The 20,062-nt window shown below is 53.4% G+C and overlaps 2 protein-coding genes across 2 annotated transcripts; one reads left to right on the forward strand and one right to left on the reverse strand.

Annotated features, from left to right (window-relative positions):
* Positions 1–572: 572 nt before the first annotated feature.
* On the forward strand, positions 573–8,631 carry LOC132814499 (1-phosphatidylinositol 4,5-bisphosphate phosphodiesterase beta-3-like; the record flags this gene model as incomplete). The annotated part of the gene is made up of 5 exons (XM_060823508.1): positions 573–731; positions 1,527–1,626; positions 4,239–4,343; positions 5,142–5,233; positions 6,925–8,631. Coding segments are annotated over 5 exons (537 nt in total), but the record flags the coding sequence as incomplete, so codon positions are not given.
* A 1,347-nt stretch (positions 8,632–9,978) lies between these two features.
* tmem223 (transmembrane protein 223) lies at positions 9,979–13,789 on the reverse strand. The gene is made up of 2 exons (XM_060823511.1): positions 13,414–13,789; positions 9,979–10,662 (listed from the first exon to the last, which is right to left on the reverse strand). Exons 1-2 carry the CDS (start codon positions 13,778–13,780, stop codon positions 10,370–10,372), a joined length of 660 nt encoding a protein of 219 aa, XP_060679494.1. The 5' UTR covers positions 13,781–13,789; the 3' UTR covers positions 9,979–10,369.
* Positions 13,790–20,062: the final 6,273 nt, after the last annotated feature.

Raw genomic sequence — 20,062 nt, forward strand, 5'->3', positions numbered from 1 at the left:
ATGATGATGACGATGTTGATGACGATGACGATGATGATGATGATGACGATGTTGATGACGATGACGATGATGATGATGACGATGATGATGATGATGTTGATGATGTTGATGATGTTGATGATGACGATGTTGATGACGATGATGATGATGACGATGATGATGATGACGATGATGTTGATGATGATGATGACGATGTTGATGACGATGATGATGATGACGATGATGATGATGATGTTGATGATGATGACGATGATGATGACGATGATGATGATGACGATGATGATGACGATGATGACGATGATGATGATGATGTTGATGACGATGATGATGATGACGATGATGATGACGATGTTGATGACGATGACGATGATGATGATGACGATGATGATGATGATGTTGATGATGTTGATGATGATGATGTTGATGACGATGATGATGACGATGTTGATGATGATGACGATGTTGATGACGATGATGATGATGACGATGATGATGATGACGATGATGTTGATGATGATGATGTTGATGACGATGATGTTGATGATGACGATGATGATGTTGTTGTTGAACAGATTATCTCAGGCCAGTTCCTGTCTGATAAGAAAATAGGGATTTACGTTGAGGTTGATATGTTTGGTCTCCCAGTCGATACCAAACGGAAATTCAAAACCAAGACTCTGGTGAATTCCCTCAACGTCATCTGGGACGAGGAACCCTTCGTGTTCAGAAAGGTATTTCTCACAGGAGGGGGAGGGAAGGCCACGAGGTCAGGGGTCAACGTTGAGGGAGGGGGAGAGGGTCTTAGCGTAAGTGGTCAGCACTGAGGGAGGTCCCAGGTCAGGGGTCAGTGCAGAGTGAGGGAGGGCCTCAAGGTCAAGTCAGTGCTGAGGGAGCGCCGCACTGTCGGAGGGTCAGCGCTGAGGGAGTGGGGCACTGTCGGAGGGTCAGTGCTGAGGGAGTGGGGCACTGTCGGAGGGTCAGTGCTGAGGGAGTGCTGCACTGTCGGAGGGTCAGTGCTGAAGGTGTGGGCACTCTCAGATGGTCAGTGCTGAGGGGTGGGCACTGTCGGAGGGTCAGTGCTGAGGGAGTTGACACTGTCGGAGGGTCAGTGCAGAGGGAGCGGGCACTGTTGGAGGGTCAGTGCTGAGGGAGCGGGCACTGTCAGAGGGTCAGCACTGAGGGAGAGGGCACTGTCGGAGGGTCAGTGCTGAGGGAGTGGGCACTGTCAGAGGGTCAGTGCTGAGGGAGTGCTGCACTGTCGGAGGTCAGTGCTGAGGGAGTGGGCACTGTCGGAGGATCAGTGCTGAGGGAGTGGGCACTGTCAGAGGGTCAGCGCTGAGGGAGTGGGCACTGTCGGAGGGTCAGTGCTGAGGGAGTGGGCCCTCTCGGAGGGTCAGTGCTGAGGGAGTGGGCACTGTCGGAGGGTCAGCGCTGAGGGAGTGGGCACTGTCGGAGGGTCAGTGCTGAGGGAGTGGGCCCTCTCGGAGGGTGTGAGACTGAATGCCCGTTGCCTCTGCCCCTCCCAGGTGGTCCTGCCCACTCTGGCCCTGCTGCGAGTTGCTGTGTTCGAGGAAGGAGGGAAGTTTCTAGGCCATCGCGTCCTCCCAGTCTCGGCCATTCGGCCCGGTAAGCCGTGCTGTCTCAGGGTCCTGTTTGTGTTCGGGGAGGCGTGGGGAAGGGGTGCTGTTTGACCTGTCCCTCACTGTGTGTGCGAGCAGGTGAGATGCAGTCTGTGTCACATTCGTCTACACTCCCTCCAACAGCTTCCCCTCCCTCAGCACTGACCCTCCGACAGTGCCCGCTCCCTCAGCACTGACCCTCTGACAGTGCCCACCCCCTCAGCACTGACCCTCCAACCGCTTCCCCTCCCTCAGCACTGACCCTCCAACAGCTTCCCCTCCCTCAGCACTGACCCTCCAACAGCTTCCCCTCCCTCAGCACTGACCCTCCGACAGTGCCCGCTCCCTCAGCACTGACCCTCCGACAGTGCCCGCTCCCTCAGCACTGACCCTCTGACAGTGCCCACCCCCTCAGCACTGACCCTCTGACAGTGCCCACTCCCTCAGCACTGACCCTCCGATAGTGTGGCACTCCCTCAGCACTGACCCTCCAACAGCTTCCCCTCCCTCAGCACTGACCCTCCGACAGTGCCCGCTCCCTCAGCACTGACCCTCCGACAGTGCCCGCTCCCTCAGCACTGACCCTCCGACAGTGCCCGCTCCCTCAGCACTGACCCTCCGACAGTGCCCGCTCCCCCAGCGCTGACCCTCCGACAGTGCCCACTCCCTCAGCGCTGACCCTCCGACAGTGCCCACTCCCTCAGCGCTGACCCTCCGACAGTGCCCACTTCCTCAGCACTGACCCTCTCTGTTCACGGAAGCAATGATCCCATTTTCACAACCACTTCAAAAGGAATCTTCAAAACAGCTCGGGAATGGACCTGTCTTCACACACACACTCACACTCACACTCACACTGACACACACACTCACACTCACACTGACACACACACACACACTCACACTGACACACACACACAGACAGATACATACACACACAGATACACACACACTCACACAGACAGATACACATAGACAGATACACACATACACTCACAAACACACATGCAGACACACACACGGATACAACACGCACACATGTACACTCGCATACACATACACACACAGATATACACATACGCACACACACAGATATACACATACGCACACACACACACACACAGATACACACACAGACACTCACACAGATACACACATACGCACACACACATACACGCACACAGACAGAAACACACACAGATACATACATGCACACATACACGCACATACACACAGACAGACACACACAGACACAGACACTCACATAGATACATACTCACATGTGCGCACACACACTCACACACACACACACACACTCACACAGACACACGCACACAGATACACACACACACTCAGATACACACACAGATACACACTCACACAGATACACACACAGAGTCTGAGGAGGGATGGGCATGTTACTGGTCTGACACACTGTGTGTTACCCAGAGTCCCCCACATTATTGTGGGTCTGGAGTTACGTGTAGGTCTGACTGGGTAAGGGTGGTAACTTGTCCCCCATTAGTGACTCCCTCCCCAACCCCACCCCCACCCACAACAGCCAACAGTCGCAGCTCAATTAGCTTGTTCCCGTATCCACGGTCGGCTGTGATGGGATTTAAAGCTGTGTTCCCAGAACCTTAGCCGGAGTTCTGGAATACTGTCCCAGTTCCCAGCTCCTCCCCAGTCTGGTAACCATGGTAACGGTGGGTATGGAGTGAAATGATTGGTCTACACAGTCAGTAACTCGCCTCTCTCTTTCCCTCACCCTCTCTCTCCCTTATCCTCTCCCTGTCTGTCCATCTTCCCTCCTCCCCCTCGACACTCCCACACTCCCCCTCCCTCCCTCTGTCTCTCCTCCCTATCTCCCTCAACTCTTCCCTCCCTCCACTTCCCTCCTCCCTTTCTGCTGCTCTCTATCTCTCTCTCCACCTTCTCCCATCCCTCTCTCTCCTTCCATCCCTCTCCCTCTCTTACCCCTCTCCTCCCTCTCTTACTCCCTCCTCCCTATCCCACTCCCCTCTCACTTCACCCCTTCTCCTTCTCTCTCCCTTCATCTCCCCTTCCTTCACTCCCTCTCTCCCATGCCCTGTCCCTCCCCCCTCCCTCTCTCCCCCTCCCCCCTCTCTCCCCGTACCCCCTCTCCTTGCCCCCCATTCCATGCCCTGCCCCCACTCTGTGCCTTCCCTCTCCCTCTCCCTCCCTCTCTACCTCCTCCTCTCTCCCCACCTCCCCTCCGTTCCCCCCTCCCCCTTCGTCTTCACCCTCACCCACTCCCTCTCTCCTCCCTCGCTCCCTCCCTCCCTCTCCACCTCCCACTCCCTCTCTCCCCCTCCCCTCCCTCTCTCCTCCCTCCCTCTCCCCCGCCCTCTCCCCCGCCCTCTCCCCCTCCCCTCCCTCTCTCCCCCTCCCCTCCCTCCCTCCTCCCTCGCTCCCTCCCTCCCTCTCCACCTCCCACTCCCTCCCTCTCCCCCTCCCTCTCCCCCACCCTCTCCCCCTCCCTCTCCCCTCTCCCTCTCTCCCTCCCCCTCCCCTCCCTCCCTCTCTCACTTGCCTCCCTCTCTCCCCCTCCCCTCCCTCCCTCTCCCTCTCCCTCCCCCCCTCCCCCTCCCCCCCCAGGTTATCACTACATCTGCCTGAGGAATGAGTTGAACCAGCCCCTCGGGTTGCCCTCGCTGTTCGTTCACACCGAGGTCAAGGATTATGTCCCGGACACACACGCAGGTCAGACCCCCACCCCCTCCCCTACACCCGCCCCCTCCCCAACACCTGCCCCCAACCCAACCCCCACCCCCACCTCCACCCACAACCCCACCCCCACCCACACACCCGACAGTGTAGAGGGAGCTTTACTCTGTATCTAACCCCATGCTGTCCCTGTCCCTGGGAGTGTTTGATGGGGGACAGTGTAGAGGGAGCTTTACTCTGTATCTAACCCCGTGCTGTCCCTGTCCCTGGGAGTATTTAATGGGGGAACAGTGTAGAGGGAGCTTTACTCTGTATCTAACCCCGTCCTGTGCCTGTCCTGGGAGTGTTTAATGGGGGGACAGTGTAGAGGGAGCTTTACTCTGTATCTAACCCCGCCCCTGTCCCTGGGACTATTTGATGGGGGGACAGTGTAGAGGGAGCTTTACTCTGTATCTAACCCCGTGCTGTCCCTGGGAGTATTTGATGGGGGGACAGTGTAGAGGGAGCTTTACTCTGTATCTAACCCTGTGCTGTCCCTGTCCTGGGGAGAGTTTGATGGGGGGACAGTGTAGAGGGAGCTTTACTCTGTATCTAACCCCGTGCTGTCCCTGTCCTGGGGAGTGTTTGATGGGGGGACAGTGTAGTGGGAGCTTTACTCTGTATCTAACCCCGTGCTGTCCCTGGGAGTATTTGATGGGGGGACAGTGTAGAGGGAGCTTTACTCTGTATCTAACCCTGTGCTGTCCCTGTCCTGGGAGTGTTTGATGGGGGGGGGACAGTGTAGAGGGAGCTTTACTCTGTATTTAACGCTGTGGTTCTGTGACCCTCTCTCAGAGTACATCGATTTATTGATCAATCCCATCAAACATATCAGTGTGATGGAGCAGCGCTCAAACTTACTGGTGAACCTGATGGATGTGACGGAGGTGAGGTGATCGAGTAACTCTCCCTCTCGCTATCGCCCCCCCCCCCCCTTTCCTGACTCAGACCCAGCGTCAACACTTGGGGGGTCTCAGCACTCGAGTAAACCTCCCCCTCCCTCACCCCCCCCCCTCACCCCACACTCTCAGACATTACACCCCAGACCCTAACCCCTCGAGTGAACCTCCCCCTCCCCCCCACACCCTCAGACAGTACATCCCAGACCCTAACCCCCCGAGTGACCCTCCCCCTCCCCCCACACCCTCAGACAGTACATCCCAGACCCTAACCCCTCGAGTGACCCTCCCCCTCCCCCCCCACACTCTCAGACAGTACATCCCGGACCCTAACCCCTTGAGTGACCCTCACCCTCCCTCTACACTCACAAACAGTACACCCCAGACCCTAACCCCTCAAGGGAACCTCCCCCTCCCCCCACACTCTCAGACAGCACACCCCAGACCCTAGTAAGTTTGCAAATGAGACCAAAATTGGAGGTGTAGTGGACAGCGAAGAGGGTTACCTCAGATTACAACAGGATCTGGACCAGATGGGCCAATGGGCTGAGAAGTGGCAGATGGAGTTTAATTCAGATAAATGTGAGGTGCTGCATTTTGGGAAAGCAAATCTTAGCAGGACTTGTACACTTAATGGTAAGGTCCGAGGGAGTGTTGCTGAACAAAGAGACCTTGGAGTGCAGGGTCATAGCTCCTTGAAAGTGGAGTCGCAGGTAGATAGGATAGTGAAGAACGCTTTTGGTGTGCTTTCCTTTATTGGTCAGAGTATTGAGTACAGGTGTTGGGAGGTCATGTTGCGGCTGTACAGGACATTGGTTAGGCCACTGTTGGAATATTGTGTACAATTCTGGTCTCCTTCCTATCGGAAAGATGTTGTGAAACTTGAAAGGGTTCAGAAAAGATTTACAAGGATGTTGCCAGGGTTGGAGGGTCTGAGCTACAGGGAGAGGCTGAACAGGCTGGGGCTGTTTTCCCTGGAGCGTCGGAGGCTGAGGGGTGACCTTATAGAGGTTTATAAAATCATGAGGGGCATGGATAGGATAAATAGACAAAGTCTTTTCCCTGGGGTGGGGGAGTCCAGAACTAGAGGGCATAGGTTTAGGGTGAGAGGGGAAAGATATAAAAGAGACCTAAGGAGCAACTTTTTCACACAGAGGGTGGTACGTGTATGGAATGAGCTGCCAGAGGATGTGGTGGAGGCTGGTACAATGACAACATTTAAGAGGCATTTGGATGGGGATATGAATAGGAAGGGTTTGGAGGGATATGGGCCGGGTGCTGGTAGGTGGGATTAGATTGGGTTGGGATATCAGATCAGCATGGACGGGTTGGGCCGAAGGGTCTGTTTCCGTGCTGTACATCTCTGTGACTCTGGCAGGGCACCTTGCACAAGTCCCATCTCACTTTCCTCAATACGCCTTGGATGTATTTCACCTGGACCTTGTCTGCACTCACTCCAGACGCCCCATTCCATACCTCCACCTGATCCGTTTTAATCCCTCCTTGTAGCCGCACGTTCTCCACGCCCTGGGTCACCTCTGCGTGCGTGGGCAGAGTGTTACGTTAATACCTCAGCCTTTTTAACGACCCTTTTACATGCTTGTGGAAGACTTTGGGCTTTCTGTCTGTGCTAACTGCCAGTCTCACTTCATCCACCCTCTTTGCCTCTCTTTTCACAGCAGCAGATTCCAGCGACAACTGATTATAAACTCAGTCAAAGACGCCGGACTTTAGGGAGCATTTTCGAGGAAGCGTTATGAGAATATGTGTGATCTTTCCTAATTTAGAGCAACATTGACCAGATTAACACATACACACATTTGTAAATAGAGAGCGAGCTTTTATCAAGGATAGTTTGCAAAGAAAAAAACACTGGATTCAGCTAGACTAATGTCAGGGCTGCGAGGAACGAGATAGAAACATCAACGAGATGCTGAGAGACAGAGGCGACATGGAGAGAGAGGTGTGTGGGACACCCGGTGTGAGGGCACGTGGAGGATATTCATCCGAACAGTCCCAGAGGATTCTGCGACCATTGGGTCTGAGGGCCCACAGCTCTCTGGTTCCCCCCCGAGAGTCAGCTTTACCACGGGGGGCGGGGGGGGGGAGGGGAGGGAGGATTCTTGCAGAGGAGTTCAAAATCTACTTCATCGTCTCCAGGAAAGTTGCCCCAGAAATTCCAGGAGGTTACCGGAATGCCAACACGTTCTGGATGTACATTAACATCACCGTTTCGGACAATACTGGTTACTCCTGTGTACAAACTGGAATATCACTCGGTCAGCATCCTTCCCCGTTCACGTTCTGCGGAGCTCTCCATTTTCCACAGATGTCTGTGACTGAGTCGAAGTATTAACATTCCAGGAGATATATTTGTAAAGTCAAAACCTTCGGTTAATTAGCTTTGCATCTATGAGAAGGATCTGTTCACAAAAGAACTAATTACTCTTCATAACTGTTTAATCTTCAGCTGACACACACACACACATACACACAGACTCTCACTGGGGTATGGGCTCACACACACACACACACACACACACACACACACAGACTCTCACTGGGGTATGGGCTCACACACACACACACTGACTCTCACTGGGGTACTTGCTCTCTCACACACACACACAGACTCTCACTGGGGTATTTGCTCTCACACACACACACACACACACACACAGACTCTCACTGGGGTATTTGCTCTCACACACACACACAGACTCTCACTGGGGTATTTGCTCTCTCACACACACACACACACACTGACTCTCACTGGGGTATGGGCTCACACACACACACACACACTGACTCTCACTGGGGTATGGGCTCACACACACACACACACACACACACACACACACACACTGACTCTCACTGGGGTATGGGCTCACACACACACACAGACTCTCACTGGGGTATGGGCTCACACACACACACACACAGACTCTCACTGGGGTATGGGCTCACACACACACACACACACACACACACACACAGACTCTCACTGGGGTATGGGCTCACACACACACACACACACACACACTGACTCTCACTGGGGTATGGGCTCACACACACAGACTCTCACTGGGGTATGGGCTCTCACACACACACACACACACACACACACATAGACTCTCACTGGGGTATGGGCTCACACACACACACACACAGAGACAGACTCTCACTGGGGTACGGGCTCACACACACACACACTGACTCTCACTGGGGTACTTGCTCTAGACTCGATGCTGGTGTTGGGTTAACTTCTTTAAAAGGAGAAAGTGAGCAGTTCTATACGCTCATGTAACCACGCGTATTCCAGCGAGGAACGTGTCTGAAGGGATTGTATAGTTAAACCAATTCAAAATAAAACTACAATAACAAATTGTTTCAGGTTCCCAGTAAAACCTGAGGGAACATGACCAAGTGGATGGGAAAAGGGTCTTTCCTCTTGGGAGAGAATGTGGAACTGGGGAACAGCACTGTTTATAAATAAGGCACAGTCCATTTCAAACAGAGGGGGAAACATTCCCTCCCAGAGGGCTCAGAGTCTTTGTAATTCCCTTCCTCAATATGCACTGCATTCAGGACACAGCAACACTGTAAAGGCAGAGCGAGAGAGATTCTTGCTGACCAATTGGATGTAGAATGATGCATTCCCCACAGTGAAAAAGCAGGCCATTCAGCCCATCGAGTCCACACTGCCCCACTGGAGAACGTCCTACCCAGACATAGCCCCTACCCTTTCCCTGTAACTCTGCAATTCCCCATGGAACCCACCCTAACCTGCACATCCGTGGACACTATGGGACAATTTCCCACGGCCAATCCACCCTAACCTGCACATCCCTGGACACTATGGGACAATTTAGCACGGCCAATCCACCCTAACCTGCACATCCCTGGGCACGATGGGACAATTTCCCATGGCCAATCCCCCCTAACCTACACATCCCTGGGCACTATGGGACAATTTAGCACGGCCAATCCACCCTAACCTGCACATCCCACAGTGGTTAGCACTGCTGCCTCACAGCGCAAGAGTCCCGGGTTCAATTCCCGACTCAGGCGACTGACTGTGTGGAGTTTGCACATTCTCCCCGTGTCTGCGTGGGTTTCCTCCGGGTGCTCCGGTTTCCTCCCACAGTCCAAAGATGTGCAGGTCAGGTGAATTGGCCATGCTAAATTGCCCGTAGTGTGAGGTGTAGGGGTATGGGTGGGTGGCGGGTCAGTGTGGACTTGTTGGGCCGAAGGGCCTGTTTCCACACTGTAAGTAATCTAATCTAATCTAATCTAATCCCTGGGCACTATGGGACAATTTCCCAAGGCTTAGGGTGAGAGGGGCAAGATTTAAAAGGGACTTAAGGGCAACTTTTTCACGCAGAGGGTGGTACGTGTATGGAATGAGCTGCCAGAGGAAGTGGTGGAGGCTGGTACAATGACAACATTTAAGAGGCATTTGGATGGGAATATGAATAGGAAGGGTTTGGAGGGATATGGGCCGGGTGCTGGCAAATGGGACGAGATTAGGTTAGGATATCTGGTCAGCACGGACGAGTTGGGCCGAAGGATCTGTTCCCCTGCTAAACATCTCGATGACTCTATTTCGGTCTAAGATGAGGAGACGGAGGGAGAGAATTTCCTCTGGGGAATCCAGAACATGTTAATGATAGAGTGCATGGGGGAAACATGGTAAAAAATGAACAGCAAACCACCGCTCACCAAAACACTGCTTGTTTTTCCTTCTGTATAATTTTATTCCTGGATATATCAAATTTGCCATTCTTAGCCTGAAACAATGGGGTATTACACTTCCTGCAGTTGGAGAGTTGCATTAGCACGACAAGAGAGAGACGACTGCTTGCGATCTTTCCTGAAATGCATTAAGGCACGACCAAAGTCAGAGAAGAAAAAAAACGCACTTAAATGAGGAATGTGGAGTTCTCTGTAAATGATTCCCTGATCAGCGCTGATTGAGGTCGACAGTTCCTCGATTCACCCCCACGCCCGTGCACAACAAAGTATGTAAGTCTTTCAGTTAACGCAGCGGCCCCAGAGATACAGTTGTCGAAAACCTGCAGGAGTGGGTGGCCAGGCCTCGTCAGGTTCTCCCTCAGGGAGGGGTCACAGCTTCCTGTACGCGCCGACGGTGGTGTCAAAGAGCTTAGCGTTGTAGAACTGACCCTGCTTGTCCAGGAGGTAGTAGAAGCGGTGACCCTGGATCCTGAGGGGGACCACAGAGGGCACCTGAGTGCGGTGGGCCATGCACGACACCCGGCACAGGGGCACCGTGAAGGAGCTGCTGCCTCCGAAAGGCAAGCAGCTGGTGATGGTGACCTGCTGACCGCCTCGATGGAGCACCACGTGGGAGACTGAGCGGCAGGCAAACAGGTAGCCAGCGACCAGGATCAGGGAGCCTGGAGGGACAGAGCAGATCGGGAGATGGTTAGCACGTCTATAACTGGTGGGAAGGCAACGGCCCGGCAACCGTACATCAGCCATTCCTGTTCCCAACAGGGCTAGTAATCCCCAGGTCCCAGCTCACGTTGTTTGGGGGGGGAAGATGTACAGGTTAAGGTGGATTGGCCATGGGAAATTGTCCCATAGTGCCCAGGGATGTGCAGGTTAGGGTGGATTGGCCGTGGGAAATTGTCCCATAGTGCCCAGGGATGTGCAGATTAGGGTGGATTGGCCATGGGAAATTGTCCCATAGCGCCCAGGGATGTGTAGGTTAGGGTGGATTGGCCATGGGAAATTGTCCCATAGTGCCCAGGGATGCACAGGTTAGGGTGGATTGGCCATGGGAAATTGTCCCATAGCGCCCAGGGATGTGTAGGTTAGGGTGGATTGGCCATGGGAAATTGTCCCATAGTGCCCAGGGATGTGCAGGTTAGGGTGGGTTGGCCATGGGAAATTGTCCCATAGTGCCCAGGGATGTGCAGGTTAGGGTGGATTGGCCATGGGAAATTGTCCCATAGTGCCCAGGGATGTGTAGGTTACGGTGGATTGGCCATGGGAAATTGTCCCATAGTGCCCAGGGATGTACAGGTTAGGGTGGGTTGGCCATGGGAAATTGTCCCATAGTGCCCAGGGATGTACAGGTTAGGGTGGATTGGCCGTGGGAAATTGTCCCATAGTGCCCAGGGATGTACAGGTTAGGTGTTTTAGTCAGGGGGGAATATAGGGGAGGGGAATGGGTCTGGGTGGACTTGGGATTGTATTGTATTCTGAACCCGGGTCTCCCCCCCACAGGGTGCGGAACCTGAAGTCGCTAATACATCGGGCATCGGTTCAGTGAGTGGTCGGTGAAAGTGACCTGGCAGCGAATTGTTGATTGTTGTTTAAAATCCACCTAGGTCACTAACGTGCTGTAGGGAAAGCCCTTATCCGGCCTACACGTGACTCCAGACCCACAGCCATGTGAAAACCAGCAAACGGAGCAGCAGTGGGCCTTCAAATCCTTTTCCCCCCGACCCCTCGCCACCCCGTTCAGTGAATCACGACTGATGTGGATGGGATCTTATCTTCTCCTTCTGACTCTGCTCCCCCACACCCCCCACACCCCAATAACCCCTGACCCCCTTGCCTGACAATGCTTTCTCCTGGTGCTTTTGTCAGGTCGAGGGGAGGGAGGGAGCGAACTGGGCAGCTTGAGTAAACGGCTCGGGGGGGGGGGGGAAGGGGTTTAAAGCTGCCTGAGTGGGAGTGGCCAGGTCTCCCAGATCAGGATTTCTGGGTTTTGGTGTGCTCAGGAACTAGAGGGGCATAGGTTTAGGGTGAGAGGGGAAAGATATAAAAGGGACCTAAGGGGCAACTTTTTCACACAGAGGGTGGTACGTGTATGGAATGAGCTGCCAGAGGATGTGGTGGAGGCTGGTACAATGACAACATTTAAGAGGCATTTGGATGGGTATATGAATAGGAAGGGTTTGGAGGGATATGGGGCCGGGTGCTGGCAGGTGGGACTAGGTTGGGTTGGGATATCTGGGTCAGCATGGACGGGTTGGACCGAAGGGTCTGTTTCCGTGCTGTACATCTCTATGACTCTGTGGAAGGTTTGAGTTATAAGGAGGGTCTTGATCAGCTGGGAGTTTTTTTCACTGGCGTGGAGGAGGTTACGGAGGTTTATAAAACCATGGGGGTCATGGAAGGGGTGAATGGTAGGTGTCTGTTCCCTCAGGTGGGGGATCTCAAGACTAGGGGGCACACTTTTAAAGGTGATTTAACAAAGACATGAGGGGCAAATCTTTTACACAGAGGGTGGTTTGTGTGTGGAATGAACTTCCTGAGGGAGTGATGGATGTGGGGACAGTTAACTAGCCTGGAAACGTTAGCTTGCTCTCTCTCTGTGGATGCTGTCTGACCCACTGTGATCTCCAGCATTGGTTTTTTCAGTGTAGATCCCAGCATCTACAGTGACTTGCTCCTGTGTTTAAAAGACACTTGGATGAGTACGTGAACGAGAAATGTTTGGAGGCCACGTGCAGGCAGTGGGACACGTTCAGGGTTTGGGATTATGGTCGGCACGGATTATGTTTCCGTGTTGTACGGCTCTACGGCTCTATTCGGAGAGAGTGAGGACTGCAGTTGCTGGACAGTGCAGTCCAGTTGGTGAAGTGTGATGCTAGACACAGGCAGTATCCCGAGGGGCAGGACAGTCAATGTTTCGGACGCAAACCCTTCACCGGGACATTGTTGGCAAGGACACTCTGCTCCTGCTCCATGGCTACCTTTTCAAATCCCTTACCATTTCGGGAAATACCGCATACATCCTGCCAAAATGGATAACCTCACAGTTTTCCATACCATATCCCACACACCATGTTCGTGCCCATTCCAATATCACACCTGCTCACGAAGCCTGTCATAGACAGTGTGGAGACAGGCCCTTCGGCCCGACAAGTCCACACCGACCCTCTGAAGAGTAACCCATTCCCCTACCCTACTAATCTACACTTACCCCTGACTAATGCACCTAATCCTTCGCATCCCTGAATGGTATGTCCCTTATATTCCCTCTACACCTGACAAGGTAGAGGACAGGTTTGGCGTGACACACCCTTGAACTCTGACCCTTTGGGCATTACCGGGGTCGCTTGGTACAATCCCATCCTCCGGAGTTGTGTCTCACGCACATCCCAGGAAACCGGTCAGAAGGTAATCCTTACCGACAGTCAGGCAGGAAGCTGTGAAGCCGAGTCTCCAGGCGTCTGAGCCCAGGTTCAGGGCTCGCCCCCCGATGGTGGGCAGGCCGCTCGCTCGCTCCCCCTCCAGCACCGTCTCCCGGTGGCCCGTGTCTTTGAGGGAGGTGAAGGCAAAGTGTGCCAGGTAGCCCCAGAACAGGAACTGGGCCAGGCAGAAGACACCCAGCAGGCGGAAGAAGCGCCCCCTCTCGTGACAGAACAGCAGCACGTCCCGGGCTGGGGGTCCGCACATCGGCCTGGAACCCACCATCGCCCAGGTGGGTAACCGTCGCCCAATGAGGGGCCAAACAGCAGCGATAGCTCCCCAGGGGGCCTGGCAACCCATCACCATCCCCCACGCTCCTCCAGCCACCCCCCTCGTTGCCCCCCGTCTCCCCCACCCACGTCCCACAAACCCCGGGCTGTTCTCCCCCATCCCCAGCCTGACTGCTCTCACCCACAGGCTATTTGCCCCTATCTCTGGGGGGGTTGTCCCCCTCACTGAGTTTAGTGCCCCTCTCTCCGGGTGATGTACATCTATCACCGGGATTTTTAGCCCCATCCCTCGTTTTTCCGCCTCTATCCCTTGGGTTTTGGCTCCTATTCCGGGGCTTGTTGCCCATATTCCCAGATATTTTACCCCAATTCCCTGCCCAGTTACCCCTACTCCCTGCCTATTTACCCCTACTCCCTGCCCAGTTACCCCTACTCCCTGCCCAGTTACCCCTCTTCCCTGCCCAGTTACCCCTACTCCCTGTCCATTTACCCCTCCTCCCTGCCCATTTACCCCTCTTCCCTGCCCAGTTACCCCTCTTCCCTGCCCAGTTACCCCTACTCCCTGCCCAGTTACCCCTACTCCCTGCCCAATTACCCCTACTCCCTGCCTATTTATCCCTACTCCCTGCCCAGTTACCCCTCTTCCCTGCCCAGTTACCCCTACTCCCTGTCCATTTACCCCTCCTCCCTGCCCATTTACCCCTCTTCCCTGCCCAGTTACCCCTACTCCCTGCCTATTTACCCCTACTCCCTGCCCATTTACCCCTACTCCCTGCCTATTTATCCCTACTCCCTGCCCAGTTACCCCTCTTCCCTGCCCAGTTACCCCTACTCCCTGCCTATTTACCCCTACTCCCTGCCCATTTACCCCTACTCCCTCTCTATTTACCCCTACTCCCTGCCCAGTTAGCCCTCTTCCCTGCCCAGTTACCCCTACTCCCTGCCCAGTTACCCCTACTCCCTGCCCATTTACCCCTACTCCCTCTCTATTTACCCCTACTCCCTGCCCAGTTAGCCCTCTTCCCTGCCCAGTTACCCCTACTCCCTGCCTATTTACCCCTACTCCCTGCCCAGTTACCCCTACTCCCTGCCCATTTGCCCCTACTCCCTGCCCAGTTACCCCTACTCCCTGCCTAGTTACCCCTATTCCCTGCCCAGTTACCCCTACTCCCTGTCCATTTACCCCTATTCCCTCTCTATTTACCCCTACTCCCTCTCTATTTACCCCTACTCCCTGCCCAGTTACCCCTACTCCCTGCCCATTTACCCCTACTCCCTCTCTATTTACCCCTACTCCCTGCCCATTTACCCCTACTCCCTCTCTATTTACCCCTCTTCCCTGCCCAGTTACCCCTCCTCCCTGCCCATTGGCCCCCAGCCCCCTGTATCCCCAGTTGGATACACTGTATCCCTGGCCTTGGATACATTGTGCCGCTGAGCCGAGCCGTTTCCGGGTTCCTCCCCCGCCTTCCCAGCTCCTGGAGCCGGCTCTGAGAGCGCAGGCAGACCGCCCCGAGTTGGTGCAGCAGCGGCTGCGGCTCAGGGGGAGGCTGCAGGCGGCTCTGGGCAGCAGCAACATCGGGGCCTGGCCCTGGGGCTGGGTCCGGGTCCCTCAGAGAGACAGAGGGAGGGAGGGAGAGAGGGGGAGGGAGCTATTAAAGTGGGTTGGACAAAACAACAACAACCCTGCCCCTCGGGGGAGGGGCAAATAACCCAGAGATAGGGGCAACTCACCCAGGGGTAGAGGGTAAATCACTTAGAGGGGCAAATAACCTGGGGATAGGGGTAAATAGCCTGGGGATAGGGGTAAATAGCCTGGGGATAGAGGTAAATAACCTGGGGATAGAGGTAAATAACCTGGGGATAGGGGTAAATAGCCTGGGGGTAGGGGTAAATAACCTGGGGATAGAGGTAAATAACCTGGGGAGGGGTAAATAGCCTGGGGATAGGGGTAAATAGCCTGGGGATAGGGGTAAATAACCTGGGGATAGAGGTAAATAACCTGGGGAGGGGTAAATAGCCTGGGGATAGGGGTAAATAGCCTGGGGATAGGGGTAAATAACCTGGGGAGGGGTAAATAGCCTGGGGATAGGGGTAAATAACCTGGGGATAGGGGTAAATAACCTGGAGAGGGGTAAATAACCTGGGGAGGGGTAAATAGCCTGGGGATAGAGGTAAATAACCTGGGGATAGGGGTAAATAGCCTGGAGAGGGGTAAATAACCTGGGGATAGGGGTAAATAGCCTGGAGAGGGGTAAATAACCTGGGGAGGGGTAAATAACCTGGAGATAGGGGTAAATAACGTGGAGAGGGGTAAATAACCTGGAAATAGAAGTTAAATCACTCAAAGGGGTAATTGACCTGGGGATAGGGGTAAATAACATGGGGATAGGGGTAAATAGCCTGGGAAGGGGTAAATAACTTGCATAATCACCTAGGGGTAGGGAATAAATCACTCAGGGATAGGGGATAAATCACCCGGGGGTTGGGGATAAATCACCCGGGGATTGGGGATAAATCACCCGGGGGTAGGGGATAAATCACCCAGGGATAGGGGATAAATCACCCGGGGGTAGGGGATAAATCACCCAGGGATAGGGAATAAATCACCCAGGGGATAGGGGATAAATCACCCAGGGGATAGGGGATAAATCACCCAGAGATAGGGGATAAATCACCCGGGGGTAGGGGATAAATCACCCAGGGATAGGGAATAAATCACCCAGGGGATAGGGGATAAATCACCCAGGGACAGGGGATAAATCACCCAGGGGATAGGGGATAAATCACCCAGGGGATAGGGGATAAATCACCCAGAGATAGGGGATAAATCACCCGGGGATAGGGAATAAATCACCCAGGGATAGGGGATAAATCACCCAGGGGTAGGGAATAAATCACCCAGAGATAGGGGAAAAATCACCCAGAGATAGGGGATAAATCACCCAGGGATAGGGGATAAATCACGCAGGGGATAGGGAATAAATCACCCAGGGATGGGGGATAAATCACCCAGGGATAGGGAATAAATCACCCAGGGATAGGGGATAAATCACCCAGGGATAGGGAATAAATCACCCAGGGATAGGGGATAAATCACCCAGGGATAGGGGATAAATCACTCAGGGATGGGGGATAAATCACCCAGGGATAGGGAATAAATCACCCAGGGATAGGGGATAAATCACCCAGGGATAGGGAATAAATCACCCAGGGATAGGGGATAAATCACCCAGGGGATACGGAATAAATCATCCAGGGATAGGGGATAAATCACCCAGGGATAGGGAATAAATCACCCAGGGGCTAGGAGATAAATCACCCAGGGATAGGGGATAAATCACCCAGGGATAGGGGATAAATCACCCAGGGAGAGGGGATAAATCACCCAGGGATAGGGGAAAAAATCACCCAGGGATAGGGGATAAATCACCCAGGGATAGGGGATAAATCACCCAGGGAGAGGGGATAAATCACCCAGGGATAGGGGAAAAAATCACCCAGGGATAGGGGATAAATCACCCAGGGATAGGGGATAAATCACCCGGGGGTAGGGGATAAATCACTCGGGGGTTGGGGATAAATCACCCGGGGGTAGGGGATAAATCACTCGGGGGTAGGGGATAAATCACCCGGGGATAGGGAATAAATCACCCAGGGGATAGGGGATAAATCACCCAGGGACAGGGGATAAATCACCCAGGGGATAGGGGATAAATCACCCAGGGGATAGGGGATAAATCACCCAGAGATAGGGGATAAATCACCCGGGGATAGGGAATAAATCACCCAAAGATAGGGGATAAATCACCCAGGGGTAGGGAATAAATCACCCGGAGATAGGGGAAAAATCACCCAGAGATAGGGGATAAATCACCCAGAGATAGGGGATAAATCACCCGGAGATAGGGGAAAAATCACCCGGAGATAGGGGAAAAATCACCCAGAGATAGGGGATAAATCACCCGGAGTTAGGGGAAAAAATCACCCAGAGATAGGGGATAAATCACCCAGGGATAGGGGATAAATCACCCAGGGATAGGGGATAAATCACCCAGAGATAGGGGATAAATCACCCAGGGGATAGGGGATAAATCACCCAGGGGATAGGGGATAAATCACCCAGGCACAGGGGAAAAATCACCCAGAGATAAGGGATAAATCACCCAGGGATAGGGAATAAATCACCCAGGGATAGGGAATAAATCACCCAGGGGATAGGGAATAAATCATCCAGGGGATAGGGGATAAATCACCCAGGGGTAGGGAATAAATCACCCAGGGGATAGGGGATAAATCACCCAGGGGATAGGGGATAAATCACCCAGAGATAGGGGATAAATCACCCGGGGATAGGGAATAAATCACCCAGGGATACGGAATAAATCACCCAGGGATAGGGGATAAATCACCCAGGGGTAGGGAATAAATCACCCAGGGGATAGGGGATAAATCACCCAGGGACAGGGGATAAATCACCCAGGCATAGGGGAAAAATCACCCAGGGATAGGGGATAAATCACCCGGGGATAGGGAATAAATCACCCAGGGATAGGGGATAAATCACCCAGGGGATAGGGAATAAATCATCCAGGGGATAGGGGATAAATCACCCAGGGGTAGGGAATAAATCACCCAGGGGATAGGGGATAAATCACCCAGGGGATAGGGGATAAATCACCCGGGGATAGGGGATAAATCAACCGGGGATAGGGGATAAATCACCCGGGGATAGGGAATAAATCACCCAGGGATACAGAATAAATCACCCAGGGATAGGGGATAAATCACCCAGGGGTAGGGAATAAATCACCCAGGGGATAGGGGATAAATCACCCAGGGACAGGGGATAAATCACCCAGGGGATAGGGGATAAATCACCCAGGGGATAGGGGATAAATCACCCAGAGATAGGGGATAAATCACCCGGGAATAGGGAATAAATCACCCAGGGATAGGGGATAAATCACCCAGGGGTAGGGAATAAATCACCCGGGGATAGGGAATAAATCACCCAGGGGATAGGGGATAAATCACCCAGAGATAGGGAATAAATCACCCAGGGATAGGGGATAAATCACCCAGGGATAGGGGATAAATCACCCAGGTGATAGGGGATAAATCACCCAGGGATACGGAATAAATCACCCAGGGGTAGGGAATAAATCACCCGGGGATAGGGAATAAATCACCCAGGGATAGGGGATAAATCACCCAGGGATAGGGGATAAATCACCCAGGGGTAGGGAATAAATCACCCAGGGGATAGGGGATAAATCACCCAGGGGATAGGGGGAAAATCACCCAGAGATAGGGGATAAATCACCCAGGGGTAGGGAATAAATCACCCAGGGGATAGGGGATAAATCACCCAGGCATAGGGGATAAATCACCCAGGGATAGGGGATAAATCACCCAGGGGATAGGGAATAAATCACCCAGGCATAGGGGAAAAATCACCCAGAGATAGGGGATAAATCACCCAGGGGTAGGGAATAAATCACCCAGGGGATAGGGGATAAATCACCCAGGGGATAGGGGGAAAATCACCCAGAGATAGGGGATAAATCACCCAGGGGTAGGGAATAAATCACCCAGGGGATAGGGGATAAATCACCCAGGCATAGGGGATAAATCACCCAGGGATAGGGGATAAATCACCCAGGGGATAGGGTATAAATCACCCAGGCATAGGGGAAAAATCACCCAGAGATAGGGGAAAAATCACCCGGGGATAGGGGAAAAAATCACCCAGAGATAGGGGATAAATCACCCAGGGATAGGGAATAAATCACCCAGGGGATAGGGGATAAATCACCCAGGGGATAGGGGATAAATCACCCAGGGGTAGGGTATAAATCACCCAGGGGATAGGGTATAAATCACCCAGGCATAGGGGAAAAATCACCCAGGGATATGGGATAAATCACCCAGGGGATAAGGAATAAATCACCCAGGCATAGGGGAAAAAATCACCCAGAGATAGGGGATAAATCACCCAGAGATAGGGGATAAATCACCCAGGGGATAGGGGATAAATCACCCAGGGATAGGGAATAAATCACCCAGAGATAGGGGATAAATCACCCGGGGATAGGGGATAAATCACCCAGGGATAGGGGATAAATCACCCAGGGGTAGGGAATAAATCACCCAGGGGATAGGGGATAAATCACCCAGGGACAGGGGATAAATCACCCAGGGGATAGGGGATAAATCACCCAGGGGATAGGGGATAAATCACCCAGAGATAGGGGATAAATCACCCGGGGATAGGGAATAAATCACCCAGGGATAGGGGATAAATCACCCAGGGATAGGGGATAAATCACCCAGGGATAGGGAAAAAATCACCCAG

The sequence above is a fragment of the Hemiscyllium ocellatum genome, unplaced genomic scaffold (genome assembly GCF_020745735.1).
Source record: "Hemiscyllium ocellatum isolate sHemOce1 unplaced genomic scaffold, sHemOce1.pat.X.cur. scaffold_848_pat_ctg1, whole genome shotgun sequence".
Taxonomy (NCBI): domain Eukaryota; kingdom Metazoa; phylum Chordata; class Chondrichthyes; order Orectolobiformes; family Hemiscylliidae; genus Hemiscyllium; species Hemiscyllium ocellatum.

Coding starts and splice junctions, on each gene's coding strand:
- tmem223 (XM_060823511.1), bottom strand. CDS start 13,780: ATGGTGATGGGTTGCCAGGCCCCCTGGGGAGCTATCGCTGCTGTTTGG. Junction 10,663..13,413: donor AGCTTCCTGCCTGACTGTCG/GTAAGGATTACC, acceptor CTGTCCCTCCAG/GCTCCCTGATCCTGGTCGCT.